We start from the raw sequence: 17,477 nt of genomic DNA on the forward strand, positions 1-17,477 counted from the left end.
ATATATGTGCTGTCTATAAAGAATCACTTTAGATTCAAAACTCATATAGATTGCAAGTAAAAGGGTGGAAGAAGATATTCCATTAAAGCAGTAATCAAAAGAGAGCTTGGATTGATATGTTATTGTGGGACAAAATAGACTTTAAGCCAAAAAGGTTACAAGAGACAAAGAACATTAAACATTGATAAAAGGGTTGATCCATCAAAAATATATAGCTATCATAAACATATATGCACCTAACAATGGAACCCCCAAAAATATGAAGCAAAAATTGATAAAATTGAAGGAAGAAATAGTTCTGCAATAATAGATGGAGATTTTAATACCCAAATTTCAATAATCAATAGAACCAGACAGAAGAAGGTCAATAAAGAAATAGAGGCTGGGTGCGGTGGCTCATGCCTGTAATCCCAGCACTTTGGGAGGCTGAGGTGGGCAGATCACCTGAGGTCAGAAGTTCGAGACCAGCTTGGCCAACATAGTGAAACCCTGTCTCTACTAAAAATACAAAAATTAGCTGGGCATGGTGGTGGATGACTGTAGTCCCAGCTACTTGGAAGCTGAGGCAGGAGAATTGCTTGAACTTGGGAGATGGAGGTTGCAGTGAGCTGAGATCACACCACCGCACTCCAGCTTGGGTGACAGAGTGAGACTCTGTCTCAAAAAAAAAAAAAAAAAAAAAAAAAAAAAAAAAAAAGAAAGAAAGAAAAGAAAAGAAAAAGAAATAGAGCACTTGAACAACACTCTAAACCAATTCGACCTAACAGATTATATTATATATATTAAAACTAAACCCAACAATAGCAAAATATACATTCTTCTTAAATGTACACGGGATGTTCTCCAGGACATATTAGGCCATAAGATAAATCTTAATAAGCCTAAGAAGATTCAAATCATACAAAGTATATTTTTTATCACAATGGAATCACTAGAAATCCATGACAGAAGGAAAACTGGAAAATTTACAGTATTTGCCTATTAAATAACACACTTTATGCAACCAGTAGGTCAAAGAATAAATCCACAAGGGAATTTAGAAAATGCCTTGATATGAATTAGGCCAGGCACGGTGGCTCACTCGTGTAATCCCAGCACTTTGGGAGTCTGAGATGGGTTGATTACTTGATGCCAGGAGTTTGAGACCAGCTTGGCCAGCATGGTGAAACCAAGTCTTTACCAAAAATGCAAAAATTAGCCAGGCGTTGTGGCACCTGCCTGTATTTCCAGCTACTCGGGAGGCTGAGGCATGAGAATCACTTGAACTCAAGAGACAGAGGTTGCAGTGAGCCGAGATTGCGCTACTGCGCTCCATCCTGTGCGAGAGAGTGAGACTGTCTCAAAGAAAAAAAACAAAAAAGAAAAGAAAAGAAAGAGAAAGAAAAAAAGAAAATTCTTTGATATGAATTAAAAGAAAAACTCAACATACCAAATGTTATGGTATGAAGGGAAAGCAGTGCTAAAAGGGAAACTTATAGCTATTAATGTACATCTTAAAAATAAGAAGGATCCCAAATTAATGATCTAACTACACAATTTAAGGAATTAGAAAACAAAGAGCAGACTAAATCTAAAGCTAGCAGAAGTAAGGAAATAATAAAGGTTAGAGTAAAGATAAGTAGAGAATGGAAAAACAATGGAGAAAATCAACAAAACCGAAAGGTGATTTTTGAAGTGATCAAAATTAACAAAACTTTAGCTAGATTGACTAAGGAAAGAAAAAGACTCAAATTAGTAAAATAAGAAAGGAAAGTGGGAGATATTACTACTGACCATACAGAAATTAAAAGGATTATGAGAGAATACTCCAAAAAATGTCATGCCAACAAATTGGATAACCTAGATGAAATGGACAAATTTCTAGAAAAAAAACAAAACAAAACAAGACTGAATCATGGAGAAATAGAAAATATGAATAGACTCGTAACTAGTAAAGAGATTGAATCAGTAATGAAGAAAAGCCCTGTGCCACATGATATCACTCATGAATTCTAACAAACACTTACTAAAAAACGTATATAAATGTTTTTTAAAGTTTTTCTAAAAGTTAAAGAGGTGGGACCATTTCCTAACTCATTCTGTGAGGCCAGCATTGCCCTAATACCAAAGCCAGACAAAGACACTACCAGAAAAGAAAATTAGGGGCCAATATCCCTTGTGAATAGACATGCAAAAATCCTCAATGAAATATTAGTAAATGAAATTCATCAGTGTATTAGAAGTGTTACACACTATTACCAAGGAAGATTTATCCCTAGAATGTAAGGATTATTGTTACATAATGAAAATATCAATGTACTACACTACGTTTTTAGAATAAGGAGGAAAAGACATGATCATTTCAATTGATGTGGAAAACATGCTTGACAAAATCGAACACTCTTTCATGATAAAAACACTCAACTCCTTAACATGATAAAGGCAATATATACAAAAATCCCACAGCCAACACCGTACTGTATAGTGAAAAACTGGAAACCTTTTCTCTAAGATCAAGAAGGAGACAAGGATGCCCACCTTCCCCAGTTCTATTTAACACAGTACTGAAAGTTCAGGCCAGAGCCATTAAGCAAGAAAAGGAAATATAAAGCACTTGAATTGGAAAGGAAGAAGTGAAATTGCCTCTGCTCACAGATAGCATATAGAAAACCCTAAATAATCCATAAAAACACTGTTATCACTAATAAGTAAAAAGCCGTAGGGTATAGCAGACAGTGGCACAGGTGAACAGCACTCATAAGTGAAAAGTCATAGGGTACAGTGGACAGTGGCACAGGTGAACAGCCGAGCCACTTCCAGTTCAGCTCCTTCACTGCCTTCTCCTTCCTCAACCCCCTGCAAGCTGGTGTCCACTTCTCCACAGAAACAGCTTTTCTGCAGCCTCAGTGAGTCTTTACCTAATTCTGGGCATCTCTTCTGTTTGCAGAACCTGAACGGGGAGAGGTCTCTGCTATGAAGAGTGCAGATGTGGATGCTTCTGTCTGGGTGCTTGGAGCTGAGAGGCTGGCCAGGCCTGGCCCATGTGCTGCTGACTTTGCAGCCACTCCCTGGGCCAGAGGGGCTTCAGGCTAGAGTCTGAGCCTCATGGGTCAGCAGCTGTGATGTCACCAATTGTGACCTCAAGGACTTATGACCTCGCAATGGGCTTATAGGCACTGCCTGTCCAGGGGCCCTGGGGCTGCTGTTCCTGTGGTAGGGTGGCAGCTGGGACCATGGCCAGCTTCAGTCCACCTGGCGTCACATAAGCCAGCCCACAGGGTCCTGCAGCTTGTCCTTTCTGGCTGGAAGCTCCGGGCATAACCTGGGACTGGGTCTCCCCAGAGAGGGCTCTAGCCAGGGCCCTGCCAGCCTCGGGGGCCACAGCGGCTCTCACACCAGCATCTTGCTGGGCAGAAGCAGTTCCAGGACGCTCTGATCACACCTCATCATCATCACTGCCAGGATTCAAGGCAGTTGCCTGGTGAGCGCTGGCAGCCTGCGTGGCTGGAAAGGACAGTCCCAAGTCGGTTAGGGACTTGGGAAGCAACAACAGGGTGCTGAAGAGCCTGGGACGGGGTCATGATGGCAGAAGGCAGCCCTGGACTCTGCAGCAGCCCTGCCCCTGGGGGGCAGATTCAGCAGTCAGCTTACAGGGTCATCCCCATGATCTAGGGGTCAGGTGGGAGGGTATGGGATGGGCCTGAGGAGCGCTCCTGCCTCCCTTGATCCCTCAGTTCCTGTGGTAATGCTGCTTCCCTGGTCCAGGACTGTCTAAGGCTGCGTGGCCCAGCAGGAGGAGCACAGGCCACCCATCCTGAACCTCTTCCCCTACTCACTGTGTGAATGCAGGCAAATCAGTTAACTTCCCAGAGCCTCAGTTTCCTCACCTGAATTATGGAGGTTAGCATAATATGTTCTCCATCAGGTAGAAAAATAAATGAAGTGAGGTTATGCATAGAATGTAGCAGACACTTAGCAGAGGCCACAGGCACCATTCTGCAGCCTCCCACTGTGGCCCTGCTGCCTGTCCTGGCCCGGGCTTCCCCGTGCCGCGCACTCCTCAGGGTTGAGCCTAGGCTGGAGGTGACTCGCCCAAGTGCACCTAAAAGGAAGGGGCTGAGCTGGGGCCTGGCCCAGGCTGTGGCTGTAGGACTGTGGGCTTAGGCCCAGCGAAGGCATCCCAGAGTCCTCAGGACAGCCAGGGCTGCGGGGCCGGGGCCACCAAGACCCCCTTTAGCCAGCACTGGGGTAGAAAGCTGCACCCTGTACTAGGCTAGTGGACAAGTCAGTGGGGAAGCCCACCCTTCAGGGCCCAGGGACTTCTTGGTGCAGGCAGGGGACAGGTCATGAGCAGGGCTGGCAGTATTTCTGGGCCAGGGCAAAGGCCCTCTGGATGGCTGATCTTCCAGAGTCAGAGATGGGGTGCGGAGGCAGTAGGTGGGTGGGTGTGTTCTGGCTCACAGACAGGCTGGTCTCCCATGCCATGGCCATGGTCCTGGGGGCCTGTGTTCAGTGTCCAGTGTGTAGCCTCCTGTCTAGGACCTTGAGCCATTCCACACTTGGCAGCAGGCAGCCTTCTAGCTGGCCCCATACCCCACCCTCAGAGGGATGGATGAGCAGCATGGCACATTATGGAATCACTGCCGAGCAGGCTTGCCCAAGCCCACCGGCTTTTGGGGGGCCCCAGAATCCCAGATTTGGGAACGGCAGTCAGTGAGGCGAGGTGGGAGACCTGCTTAGCGACCTCCTTCTCAGGGGGGACCCAGCCTGGGTCCTCTGAGGCTGGGGCGTTTGCAGCAGTTGCTGGGCATGGGTGTGTAGATGTGCAGTCCCCAAGCAGGCCCTGGACAGGTGCGAGTGCAGAGCTGCACTTGGGAGCTGCAACCAGGAGGCGCTGAGAGGAAAGTGGGATGTGGGGAGGGAAGGGGAGGAAAGGATGCACTCTGGGGTGTGTCCTCTCCGCGGCTGCAGCTCAGCCAACCCCCACAGGCTGCTGTGAGTGACTGTGCAGAGCATAACTCCGAGCTGCCCCCACAGAGGGGCAAGGGAGCTAGGGTATTTATCCAATTCCCTGCCCTCATTGGTGAGGGGCGGCTCTCACTCTCTGTGCATGGCCTAGTGTGTCTCTACAGCCAGAGGGAGTCAAAGGCCTGGCCTCCAGGTATGCAGGTGAGGGCGGAGGGGCTGTGCATGGGTCCCTGACAACATCTGCTGCAAATCTCTGGCTGAAGCCAGGTCCTCACTGGCACGCAGGCTCCCTGCTCCTGAGGCATCCCCACCAAAATAGCACATGGTCCTCTGGGCTGAGGGCCTTCGGTGGAGCACCAGGTAGGATGGGACAGGGTGTGGTGTGGAGGGACCGGCAGGCCTGTGAGCTGGGCTGTCCCAGTGCTGTCCACGGGATGTGGGAGGAGGCAGACATTCCTCAGGGCCACACCCCTGCCCCTGTAAGGCACACTGAATGGCCCTATCCATCAAGGAACCTCCCAGAGGGCAGTGGGGCTGGGGGAGCCTGCGGAGACAAAGCCGGCTCAGCCCTGGAGGGGCAGGGTTGTGGAGCAGGGAGGCAGGGGGTGGCTGGCAAGGGTGTTAGAGGGTCTTTGAGGCCAGGGGTGGCTCTAGAGCAGTGGTCCCTAACCTTTTTGGCACCACAGTTTCATGGAAGATAATTTTTCCATGGACACCGTGGTGAGTGGTGGTGGCTGGTTTAGGATGAAAGTGTTCCACCTCAGATCATCAGGGAGGAGCTGGATTCTCATAAGGAGTGTGCAGCCTACGTCCCCCACATGCTCAGTTCACAATGGGGTCTGCACTCCTATGAGAATCTAATGCTGCCGCTGATCTGACAGGAGGTGGAGCTCAGGTGACAATGCTCACTCACCTGCCACCCACCTCCTGCTGTGTGACCCAGTTCCGAACAGGCTGCTGGTACTGGTCCGTGGCCCAGGGGTTGGAGACCCCGGCTGTAGAGCACCCACCATGCTGGAGCAGGTGTAGCCTGCACCGTGTCAGGTCTCCTGCAACTGCACCGTCCTGGCACAGTGATGGCCCCCACACAGCGATGGCCCCCAAAGGCTGCCCATCTCTCCTCTTCATGGGCAGGCTGCTCTGGTAGGGGTGATGCCTCCTCAGTGTCATACACATGGGGCTTCAGCACAGCAAGGCCGACTGAGAACCCCCAGCAGCCAGGGAACCACGCATCAGGGGTCACCTTGACCAAAGGGCTGGCCCTCCTGAGAGAGGACAGGAGCCAAACACTCAGGCCTAGGGTTCTGGTGAAGCACAAGCTTGTCACTAGAACCACACCTGGGGAAGCAGCAGACTTCCTCCGAGTGGCCAGAGCTGTGCTGTCCAATGCAGCAGGCACTAGCCACGTGCAGCTAGCTGTTCACAGTTATTAGAATTAAATACAACCGAAAACTCTTCAGTCCCTCAGTCATGCTCAGCCAATGGCCTCATGTAGCCAGCAGCGGCCATCTCGGACAGCATGGACCTAGGGCATTTCCATCATCTCAGAAAGTTCTACTGGACAGTGCTGGTCCCAGAGAAAGGCCACTACCTGGCTGGGCCACAAGGACCCAGCCCCCCAGACCAGGTATCAGCCCCCCTCCCCGACCAGGGCTTTACTCGCCCGCTCAGGGGACCAAATGTGGCGCCTGGGGAAACTGGCAGGCAGTCGGCGTTGTCATAGCATGCTTCAGGGTCCGTGTGGTGGCATGCTGGCTGAGGTAGCTACCATGACGACACACCAGTGAGAAGGAGCAGGTGACATGCTGCCACAAAGGACACCAGGGGTCAGACCTTACCCTCCACTAGTCTCAATGCTCACCTAACTCTGCTCACCTAGGGTGCTTTAAAATGTATGTACAGCAAGGCCAGGCACGGTAGCTCACGCCTATAATCCCAACACTTTGGGAGGCTGAGGCGGGTAGATGACCTGAGGTCAGGAGTTCGAGACCAGCCTGCCCAACGTGGTGAAACCCCGTCTCTACTAAAAATACAAAAATTAGCCAGGCATGGTGGCAGGCGCCTGTAATCCCAGCTACTCAAGAGCCTGAGGCAGGAGAATCGTTTGAACCTGGGAGGCGGAGGTTGCGGTAAGCCAAGATCGCACCATTGTACTCCAGCCTGGGGACAAGAGCGAGACTTCGTCTCAAAAAACAAACAAAAACAAACAAACAAAATATATGTACAGGCTGGGAAATATAGTGAGACCCCATTTCTACAAAAATAAATAATTAGTGGGGCATAGTAGCACATGCCTGTGCGCCCAGCTACTCAGGAGGCTGAGGTGGGAGGATCACTTGAGCCCAGGAGGTTGAGGCAGCAGTGAGCCATGATCACACCACTGCACTCCAGCCTGGGCAGCAGATCAAGACCTTGTCTCAAAACAAACAAAAAACTAGACATGGACTTACCATATGACCCAGCAATGTATCTCAGAGAAATGAAGACTTATTTTCATGCAGAAACTTGCATCTGAATATTAATAGTGGCTTTGTAAGTGCCCCAAGCTGGAGGCCTGAGGAGCTGCACAACTGCGCCCTGGAACAGTGCTCAGCAGCAGGAGGGACAGACTGTGGGTGGAGTTTGGGCAGATCTGGAGGAAAGCAGGATGAGAAGGAGCCAGTCTCAGAAAGACACCTCGTGTGCAGTTCCTCTGCATAGCGCTCCTGAAATCACATGGCTGACCCATGATGAGGACAGATGAGTGGCTGCCAGGGTTGAGGAACCGGGCTGTGGACAGGTGTGGCTGTGGAGGGGTAAGCGTGAGAGAGCCTTGGGGAGAGCATCTGGTGAGGACCTTGACTATGGTGGTCACTACACCACCATCATCAGCTACATACAGGAGAAAATTGCACAGAGCGGTGCATGCACAGGGCAGTGATGCAGGTCATTTGGCGGTCCGCAGGCATCCCCAGCCCCGCTGGGCTGCTCTGTCCCTCTGCCTTCTGCCCCCCACCACTCCTGCCCCCTCTGACGTCTCCTCCTGTCTTCCAGCCATGGACGAGAGGTGTGCCACAGCTTAACCTGCTCAGTGATGGACTCCAATGCCCGCAAGAAGTCTCACCTGGGTAAGAAGTGGAGGATCCAGGCCCAGGAGAATTTTGTCAAGAAGTTTCCGTACAGGTGCAGGATGCTCACACCTCTGGAGCCAAGCCTTTCCTCCCCCAGGTCACCCCAGCATCCTGGGAACCCAAATGCATTCTGTGGGGCTGCAGCTGGGAGGGGGTTTATCCACAGGGAGCCCCTCAGCAGCCCTTGCCCAGCTGACAGTCTGGGGTCTGCCTTCATTACCCCCATCACAGCCTAAGCTGAGGGGTCTCTGGGTGGGCTCAGGTCTCCTTGGGTCATCCCAGAGCCCAGGCCAGCTACTTCCCCAAGTCACCCTAGGAGCATGGCCACAGACGACTGCCCCTCCTGAGCTGTGTTGGAATTGGTGTGCTGGGCACCCATTGTTTGTGAGCTCCTGGGACTCGCAACTAGCCAGGATAACAGGCTGCCCGAGGGGGGCCTGGGCCAAGTCTCCATGGGGCACTCCACATAAGGACAGAGCCACAGGCCCAACAGGCAAAACAAACACAAGGGAAACCTCGTCAGCAATGCCCAGGGAGCAAGGCAGCTGGCCTCCCACCTGCAGGACAGCAGGCAGCACCTGGCACTGGGGCTCAGCTTGGCACCCTGCAACCTCAAGCTTCCCACTCCATGCTCACCCCCCAGCCCAGAAACAGGTGTTGTGCACCCAGCGGTGGCCCTGGATGCTTGGCAGGGCTGCCCACAGGGACCACTGGATACCACCTGGGCAGCAACGCTGGAGGGAGGTGGGGATGATAAGCTCCATGCTGTGCCCCTGTGCCAGGCCAGCTGAGCACCTGTCCTTGTCCTTGCCCCAGGACACTCTAGCCATAGCCTTGCACCCCATTATGTCCCCCACCGCAGACACTTTCACATGAGGCCCAGGTGGCAAGTACACACCACACAGGGTGGCCTCAGGTTGAAAACGGGAGGCCAGCACCCGGGGGCTCAGGTGCCCTGGACCATTTGGCTGCTGTGGCCATGACAAGGCTCTGGAGGTGGCTGCAGCTTAGCTCCCACCTCCTGGCTGTGGAACCTCTGTGCCTCAGTTTCCTTGTCTGTAAAGTGTGAGTAACAACTGCCTCACAGCACGCTTATGAGATGACATATGGGCTAATATTTGTGAAGCACTTAGAACAGTGCCTGGCAGATGGAAAGTTCCAGATGAGTGAGAGCTACTTCAGGAGGCTGGTAGCTGGTGGACATGTTGACACTCCAAGTGCTGTTGCAGGTTCTCGGGGCTGACAGAGCCTGACCCTGAGCCCCTGCATCCCTGGGAGGTCACAAACAACTTGAACACAGTGGAGCTGCCTCTGCAGAAGAGGTTGGTGCCAACGAGGTCCATCCCAGTCCGAGGGTAAGTGCCTGCCCTGATGCCACTGTCCCCACTGGCTGTGTGCATGCTGCCTGGCCTTCTGTCCCCCGGTTTTGCATGCAGAAGTTCACGTCATCCTCCCAGCATGTGCCACTTTAAAGCTGAGGAAACTGAGGCAGAGAAGGGGGACGCTAAAGCCTGGTGATTGTTCCCACAACCAGGCAGCATCCAGACAAGGGCACACAGAACCTTCCCTGGGCAGGGCCCAGGCCAGCGGGGGCAGGCCTAGTTGCACGAGTGGTGGAGAAACTGGCCTCGGTGCAGCAGGAGCTTAGCCAAGTCCTCCACATGGGAGAGCAGCAAGGGAAGGAGCTGGGAGCTTCTGCGCTCAGTGCAGCTGCACTCGGCCGGCTAATGCTATACTGCAAGGGTAGAGGCCCTGGCTGGGACCTCTGCACTGGGAGGCCCTCAGCTGACCATAGCACAGACTCTCATGCCCCTTCGTCACCCCATGCATGGAGCGCTCAAGGAAACCCTGGACACCTTTGGAAAGATCCAGTCACAGAAAAGCAGACCCTCAGGCACACCTACTCCCTCCTAAACAGATGTGGAGAAAGAAACAGAGCTTCTGACCCGGTGGCTCCTCAGTCATACACGGCACGGGGAACAGCTGTGTGGCACTGAAGGGCTTCCTCCTCTAGCGGTGCAGGATCCCTAGCCGCCTGAATGCCCCAGCCCCCAGCCCACTCCAGTTAATGTCAGGGGCAAGGTGGGGTCTGTGTTGACTTTTCTGTGCCCATTGTTTACTATACTGCATGTCAACTCTGGCCAGCCATAAGGACGCACATGAGCTCCCCTGAACGGACACCTGGAGAGACAGTAGCACCACACACACACACACACACACACACACACACACGAAGAACAGACGCACACGCACACTTAGCACACAAACAGAGCAAACGGCCCTGGCCTTTGCCGGGTGTCAGTCACTCTCCGTAGTTTGGCTATAGGCGCATCAGATCCCTAGGCTTTTGCCCCACATCTCCAAGCTGAAGCGATGGGGCTTAGCGGCCAGGGCTGGGTTCTGAGAGCTCAGATGTTCCTGGTCTCAGATTCTACCCATGCAAAATGGAGTGGCTTAGAGTCAGGGGCAGCTGTGGGGTCAGAGCAGAGGCCTGGGGCCGAACGCCTGCTGTTGGGAACATGTCAGGGAGCTGAAGGGGGCAGTGTGCGGAGCAGAGACGGGGGAGAGAGAATTGACCAGGGACTGAGCGGCTCCCAGGGCCCAGTCACAGTGGGGAGTCGGTCCCATGCCAGGGCTGGAGGAGTGAGCATTGGTGAGTTTCCACATCTCTACAGCCAGGCCCATGAGCACAAGAGCCAGGGAAGGGGCTGTGGGTGTCAGCCTTGGTCAAATGGCAGCAAAACAGTGGGGAGCAGGCAGAAGGGAGCTTTCCCACCCGTCCTGTGGGGGAGCTGCAGAGACAGTCAAGCCTGCGGGTGGCATGCTGGGTCCTGCATGTAGCTGCTGGGAGATGGGCTGGAAGGAGTGGGAGAGAGAGGGTGGCCTCACACTCAGGTTGGCATGGCAGAGAGGTATGCCTCCAGCAGGTGCTAAAAATAAAGCTCTCTTAGTGGATGGGCAGGACTCGAGACCATGTCCCCAGCCACTTATGGGCCAGGGGCCCAGGAGGCACTGGGGGGCTTCTAGATTCTGGCTTGGATGTCGGGCGGCTGGAGGATCCTGCTTGGGTGCGTGAGTGTGCGGTGCCCCCATGGCTTCCTGGGACACCAGGCGGCAGCCGCTCGGTGTGGAGGGGCCAGGCCGAGCCTGGTTGGGAGCAGATGTTGGTTGGAGCCCTCCCAGATGTGGCCCAGACTGACTTCTCTGGGCTGCAATGGCTGCAGCCAGCAGGGATCCTGAAGGCCAGGTGTGGCTCTGTGTGGCTTCTCTAGGCTCAGGGCTTCAGATTTTATATCACCGTCCAGCTCCCGCCCGGCACCACTACCAGCACCACCGCCACCTCCACTGTGCAACCTTTGGGAACTCAAGTTGCTGAGTCGCCGCTTCCCCAGACAACTCGCCTTCCTGCTGTCCGCCCCGCACACTAAGGCTACCGGCCCCCAGACCAGCGAGGCGAAAGGGCCATCCAGGGGCCGCTCCTAGAGCCTGGGCTCTGTGTGGCCTCCTTGTTGGCCACCTTCTCCTTGGCAGGCTCTGGGCAATGGCCACAGAGACTTTAGTGAAGCAATCAGCCTTCATGGCCATCACAGACCAGGAGAACTTTGCGGTCCCCCCAAAAAGCTACGCCAAGCTAATAAACTTCGGGTTCCCACCCCACTTCCAGTTGGAATGATCACTTTGCCTCTCTGAGCCTTCATTTACTCATCTCTAAAATTGTTGTAATAATGTTTAATCTTGCAGAGTTGGTGTCAGAATTAAAGAGTGTGAATGTCACTTCCAGGACTTTATCCCAAATGTACACTCACACAAGTAAGTAAATGCTGTTAACTCCGGTACTGCTGGAAACAGCGAAGGATTGGAAAGCAGCTAAACCATTTCCTAAACACTGACAGGAAGCTGCTAAATTATACAGCTACTCCCAGAAATCTTAGGCAGCCATTCAAATGTAGAGGCAGCTCTTTATAGACTGACCTGAATGATCTACAGGTCTATTACAATTTTTGTTAAAAAGCACAGCAGAAGAGTGTGTCTGATATGCTGCCATCTTGTGTGTACTAAAAACGTGTGTGTGTGTGTGTGTGTGTGTGTGCTGTGGATGAGGAGCAGGCAGCAATCATTACCTTTGAGGAGGAGAATGGGGACCCTGGGGACAGCACCGAGAATGAGGCACACCATTTTATGGGTTGTCATATATAAGCCTAATGCCGTATTCCTGTATTACAACATCAGTAATGTAAGGCGCATGGTGTGGCTACTGGAGGCTGGTGATGCCTTTGGAAAGCAAGACAGCAGCACTGGGAAGCGGGGTGCCTGCTGAAGATTTAAGGGTCCCCCACTGCGTTCTACAGAGAGGGGCTAGAAAGTCACCTTGGAGTCCTTGGGAGGGTAAATAAAATCAGGACACTAATTGCAGCCCTCTCCCTGGAGAGGGAGTGGGGTGGGGGACCCCACTAAGTGGGGTGGGCAAGTGGCTTTATTGTCTCAGAAAGGAGATGGAGTGAGGACCCTTATGATGAAAAGATTGAAGGGGGTTGGCTTCCCAGGCCCTGGGGGCAGGACAGGAATGGGTTCCCAACCTGCAAGAAGCAGACCCTGGAGTCACATCTGTGGTGTTCGGGGAAGGGCAACCAGGCCGCACTGTGCCGCCCCAGCCAAGACTCCAGGCTCCTTCTCCAGGTGGGGCCTCAGGTTCATGCAGGGGACTCACAGCATTTGCCTGGGGGTGGAGTACAGCTTCCAGCAGCACCCGCAGACCTGCAGGAAGCAGAGACCTCTAGGGTCCCCTCCTGTGGGGATGGGAGCCAGGTTGATCTTCATTTGGACTGTATAAGCCTTGAGGAGGTTGTCTCTTGAGGTGTAATGTATGCGCTGTTTGATATCAGCAAAATACAGCAACGCATGTCTACCATGCAGCATAACCAGGGAAAGAGACCCACCCTTACCCCTGCTGGGTGCTCCTTCCCCCACTTCCCCCCGCTACTGAGTTCCTCCTTCCCTGCCCATCAGGTCACCACATATTTCTCCCTGCTTTAAAAACGTTATATCTTGGCCAGACGTGGTGGCTCACGCCTATAATCCCAACACTTTGGGAGGCTGAGGGCAGGTGGATCACTTGAGCCCAGGAGTTCGAGACCAGCCTGGGCAACATGGTGAAACCCCGTCTCTACTAAAAATACAAAAATTAGCTGGGCATGGTGGCGCACACCTGTGATCCCAGCTACTCCGGAGGCTGAGGCAAGAGAATGGTTTGAACCCAAGGGGTGGAGTTTGCAGTGAGCTGAGATCACGCCACTGCACTCCTTGAAATAACACATTGTTTGCTTTTTTCAGTTATGTAAGATGGTATCAAACTCCGTGCAACTTTTCCCCTCCACAGCAAGTTGCTAAGAGTCATGGGATGATGATGCTACCCGCTGTAGTTCCTTCATTTTCCACTGTTTCTCATTCCATGATGTGTCCATTCTCTTTTGGGTAGATGTCTGGGTTGTTTCCACTTTGTGGTACTGTGGGTGCTGCTGCTCTAGGTGTTCCTGTCCCCGTCCCCTGGGGTGTACTCTCTCCCCTCCCCCACCCAGGATAGGATTTGCTGGTTGGTTGGTCAGAGGGCTCCTGAGCGCCTCCTTTACCAGCTCGTGCCAGACCATTTTCCAGATAGTTCCCAGCCTCTCCAGGTTCCCTCTGGTCCACATCTACACTACATGCAGGGTCCAGAGTTTTTGGGGCTGGAGCAGGCGGAGGTGCTGGCTGCCTGCTCTTCCACTCGTGATAGCAAAGCTGTTGGTGGTTTGTAGAAAAGGTTGGTAACTCATTACCTGAATCCAGAGTCAATTATAAAAACATACATGGTCTTTAATTCATGCCTCCTCTCCTGGGCGTTTAAAGGAAGAATCTGAGGGCAGCCAGGATGTGTTTGCAGCCCCTGCCTTGTGCACCAAGTTTAGGTTTATGTGCATGTTATTCCTACAAAGAAGAAAATGAGCCCCCAGGAAGCTGCACCACATGGAAGCCCTTGCCGAGGAGCGGGCGACAGCTGAAATGTTTAACAGGAGAGGGATGGTGCAGCAATACTCTCTAAGCACAGCTACTCCATAAACTTTAGAAATGCTCATGCAGCGGCCCAGATAGCAACACAGGCCCTGTGCCCTGCCTCTCAGTGAGGCCATCTGGGTCCCCATGTGCCCTTAGGCTGTGAGCAGTTACAGTCAAACACAGATCCACAGGTGGAAAGGAAAAGGCACGGTGGAGGTGCATTGGGGGGTGTGGACACTCTCCTAGCAGTTTAACCTGCAGTCACACTCACACCCATGCAGGAGGAGGGTATGCAACAACACGTCGGCATTGCCACAGAAAAGAATCCAAACTAACCTAGCATTTAAGACCAGTGGAACAAATCAGCACGTCGTCGTGGAATTATGGTTGATTCCCTCTTTGCCTGAGTCCTGTAGAACCAGCTCTGGAAGCAAGGATGGAGTGTGAGTAGTTTATGTGAGGGACAATCCCAGTTAGCTCATAGAGAAGTAGGGAGGAGACAGGGAAGGGACCGAACCGGACAAGGAATGTGCTCTTGAGCTGGCAACCACAGCTTAGTCTGCTGGGACCATCGTAGCAAACACCATAGGCTGGGGGTAGTTAAACAATGTTTATTTTCTCCCAGTTCCAAGGAAGGCTGGACGTCCAAGGTGAAAGTACTGAATGCCTTGGTTCCCTGATAGGGGCTCTCTTCCAGGCTTGTAGATGGCTGCCTTCTCCCTGTGTGAGAGGGAGAGGCAGGGAGGGAGACAGAGAGGACTCTCCAGTGGCTCTTCTTTTGAGGTGGGATTAGTAATCCCACCATGGAGACCCCACCCTCATGACCTCATCTCAATCTGTTCACCTCCCAAAGGCTCCATTGCCAAATAGCATCACATTGTGGGTGAGGGCTTCCACATAAGACTCGGGAGAACATAATTCAGTCCACACCAGCCACTGAGGGCATTTGCTACCCAGTCCCTGCGGGGAAATCTTGGGCACCATGCAGATTGTGTCTCAGTGTCCTTCATGCAGGGATAAAATCTGAAGCATTTATCCCCCGACTTCCATCAGATGTGGGTGAGGACTGCTCCCAGGGGGCACTAACTACTGCACACCCAACCTTCCTGTGCTCAGGCCAAGAGGCCTGGTGGTCAGAGGGAGCCTGTGGGAGGGTTGCAGATGCCAGGGAGCCCATTGATGCACCCAATCTAAAACTGGCTGTCACTTCCCAGACTCCCTTGCCACTGAGAATGGCAGTGAGGTAGGTTCAGGCCAATGGCATTGCACTGGAAATGGAATGGACCGTCCAATTTGTGTCTTTAAAGCAAACTTGGGTGCCCTTCTTTTCCCTTCAACACTGGGATACTTGAAAAGTGAATGGCTCACTCTCATGGAAAAGGGCCAGGCCCTAGAGACTGGGGAGCAACAGAAGAGAAGGGTCCTGGGCTCCAAGTGGCCCAATGAAGCATCTGTCCCACCAGCCCTGAGCCCCCTTCCTCTAGATAACAGAAAACACCTTAAACGACTGTCATCAAGCCTTTGTCCCAGACAGCCACACCTTTTTCCTCATGCAGGAGCCGCAGCATGATGGGGAAAGGCGGCATCCTGAGATCTGGGCCCACTGACCCCTTGGAGTGTGCTGGTGACACACATTTGGAGCTGCACCCAGCAGCCCTGGGCCTTGCCTTCACCCTGCTGCTGTCGTACTCATTGCTGAAGCCCACAGATGCATTCAGCTGTGCTTCTAAAACAATAATGCATGAAATCTCACTGTTTGTGAGAAACCAGGGATTTATTTTAAATTTGAAGCATTGGAAACATCCCTCTCAGGAAGCTGCCTGGATGATAAAGACACAGAATAAAACTGGAAAAAACAAACAAACAAACCCTACCCATAACTGCAGAAAATTTTTTGGTTAACATTTTCCTGACGATGAAAGCCTGAAAAAAAGCAAAAGAACACTTACACTTATTTTAAAGAAGTCTGTAACCCAAACCAGCAATGGCATCCCATCCTGGGAAGTGTCCCACCAGCACTGTCCAACTTGAAGAGACTGAAAACCTGGGAAGTAAAAGACAATGTCAAGGAAGTTAAAATGCTGCGTGACCTTGGGTTTGTGCCATCAGCCCTCTGTGGGCACTGGACTATGGTTTTGACAATCACTTGCCTGAAGGAGGTGCCAGATGGAGAACCACCTGGGCACCCCCCTGTGTTGTCCAGCTCTGCACATGTGACTCTGTCTTTCTTGGATCCTCTAGTGATCCAGCTGGGACCCCACAGGGTGGTCATCCTGTGATCTGTGAGGACACAGATGTTCTGGCACCAGCCAGAGAGGAAACAGGCCAGAGCAGGTGGAGTTCCCCAAGAACAGCCTCCAGAGCTGCCCCAACTCCCTCAGTCCTCGAGGGCCTGGGCTGTGGCCCTGCACACATGTGGATATGGCACCTGTGTGACACTGGGTGCCTGCAGTGTCTGCACATGGGGACATCAGTGGGGGAGCAGTGGAGTAGCTGCCCATACAAGGGACTGTGAATGTGACAAGTGCCAGCATGTCCAGACGCTGAGGGCATGACAGCAGGAGGTAGGGCACATCTAATTGTGAGATACCTGGGAATGAGACATTCGGATTGGTGTCAGTTTCAGCAAACAGGTCCCATCGGGGGGCTGTGTGGGAGCTGAGTGAGCTGGAAACAAAGGCATGTGTCATCGAAATGGGTGTGCAACAACTGCACACAGTGGCCTAGAACACAGCGTGTGTGGCCTCTAAGGGAGCATGTGAGGGCCAGGGAGCCCCTCACAAAGACAGTGGCCCCAGTGTGGCCAAGGCTCCACCCTTCCCTCCTCAGCCTGTCGCTAACCAGTAGGGCTCTGGCCCAGTATCTTAGTCCCTTTTCTGTTGCTTATAACAGAGCTCCTGAAACTGGGTAATTTATAAAGAAAAGAAATTTACTTCTTACAGTTATGGAGGCTGAAAAGTCCCAGTATTAAGGACTGCATCTGGTGAGGGCCTTCTTGCTGACGGGGGCTCTGGAGAGTCCGGAGGTGGTGCAGAGCATCATGTGGCGAGGGGGCTGAGTACACTACCACGGGTCTCATTTACTCTTCTTATAAAGCTTCTGGTCCCACTCCCATGGTGACTCATTAATCCATCAACTCATCAATCCATTAAACCATCAATCCATTAATCTACCTATGGAATAATTGATCCGTGAGGGCAGAACTCTCATGACCCAATTGCCTCTTAATGGTTGGGTCACCTCTCAAGACTGCCACATTGTGGATTAAATTTCAACATGAGTTTTGGAGGGGACAAATATTCAAACCGTAGCACCCAGGGAGCCCTGGAAATGGTGCAAGGCCTTGGGCTTTGTGTGTCCCTCCTGTGGGGGAAAGGCCCAGGCCAGGGG

General features: G+C 52.4%; 1 protein-coding gene across 4 annotated transcripts in view; it reads left to right on the top strand.

The window, feature by feature from the left end:
- Window positions 1-3,121: 3,121 nt before the first annotated feature.
- C2H3orf22 (chromosome 2 C3orf22 homolog) overlaps window positions 3,122-17,477 on the top strand; it is a 31,533-nt gene continuing 17,177 nt past the window's right edge. The window contains exons 1-4 of one of the 4 annotated variants that reach the window (XM_050781787.1): window positions 3,122-3,460; window positions 7,981-8,109; window positions 9,287-9,412; window positions 11,799-11,867. In XM_050781787.1, the coding sequence (XP_050637744.1) occupies window positions 8,021-8,109; window positions 9,287-9,412; window positions 11,799-11,867 (284 nt within the window). In that variant the 5' untranslated portion in view covers window positions 3,122-3,460; window positions 7,981-8,020. Of the gene's footprint in view, window positions 3,461-7,980; window positions 8,155-9,286; window positions 9,413-11,329; window positions 11,734-11,798; window positions 11,868-17,477 lie in introns of those variants that run through there. The other 3 variants (XM_050781791.1, XM_050781789.1, XM_050781790.1) reach the window with 3 other exon arrangements.

This window comes from Macaca thibetana, chromosome 2 (genome assembly GCF_024542745.1).
Source record: "Macaca thibetana thibetana isolate TM-01 chromosome 2, ASM2454274v1, whole genome shotgun sequence".
Taxonomy (NCBI): domain Eukaryota; kingdom Metazoa; phylum Chordata; class Mammalia; order Primates; family Cercopithecidae; genus Macaca; species Macaca thibetana.